The sequence below is a fragment of the Trypanosoma equiperdum genome, assembly GCF_001457755.1.
Source record: "Trypanosoma equiperdum strain OVI genome assembly, contig: ctg_1787, whole genome shotgun sequence".
NCBI classification, from domain to species: Eukaryota; Euglenozoa; class Kinetoplastea; order Trypanosomatida; family Trypanosomatidae; genus Trypanosoma; species Trypanosoma equiperdum.
In genome coordinates, this window is record NW_027123823.1 from 1,588 (window position 1) to 2,150 (window position 563).

Genomic DNA, 563 nt, shown 5'->3' on the forward strand with positions numbered 1-563 from the left:
ACTACTAAGGTCTAAAAGGGAGGCCGACGCAGCTAAACTAGCGTCCACACAAACAGAAGTGGATTCCAAAAAAAGCAAAAGAATGAAAGGGAGAAACTGAAAAAGATAAATGTAACGACAAAGAAGGATGCAAATATAATGATAAAGAAAAGAAATGCGAGGAAGACCCTGCAAAAACTACAACAGCAGCGCCAAACACAAACACCACAGGAAGTAATTCTTTTGTCATTAACAAGGCTCCTCTTTTGCTTGTATTTTTGCTTTTTTAATCCCTCCCCCCTCTTTTTAAAAATTTTTCCTTTGCTAAATTCTTGCTATTTGATATATTTTAACACCTAAAATCGGCAGTTTTTTATGTTGGTTGTAAAAAATTCTGAGTCTGTAAAAATTTTTTGTTTTTCTGGCACCTAAAATTTTTTCCCGTTTTTTTTTAGTTTTTTTTGTGCAGGTAGGAGGGGGTAGCTAGGTTAGTTAGGCTAGTTAGGGGGGTTATGGGTGGTTAGGGTTAGGGTTACTTTTTTCCTTTTCATTTTTTTTTAATTTTTATTCTATTAGTGATGCGG

The 563-nt window shown here is 35.0% G+C and overlaps 1 protein-coding gene across 1 annotated transcript in view; it reads left to right on the forward strand.

Annotated features, from left to right (window-relative positions):
• TEOVI_000671800 (uncharacterized protein) overlaps nt 1-15 on the forward strand; it is a gene marked incomplete at both ends in the record, with an annotated part of 1,128 nt that extends 1,113 nt beyond the window's left edge. The window contains one exon of the mRNA XM_067223184.1: nt 3-15. Coding sequence (XP_067079285.1) covers nt 3-15 — 13 coding nt within the window. The remainder of the gene's footprint in view (nt 1-2) is intronic.
• Nucleotides 16-563: the final 548 nt, after the last annotated feature.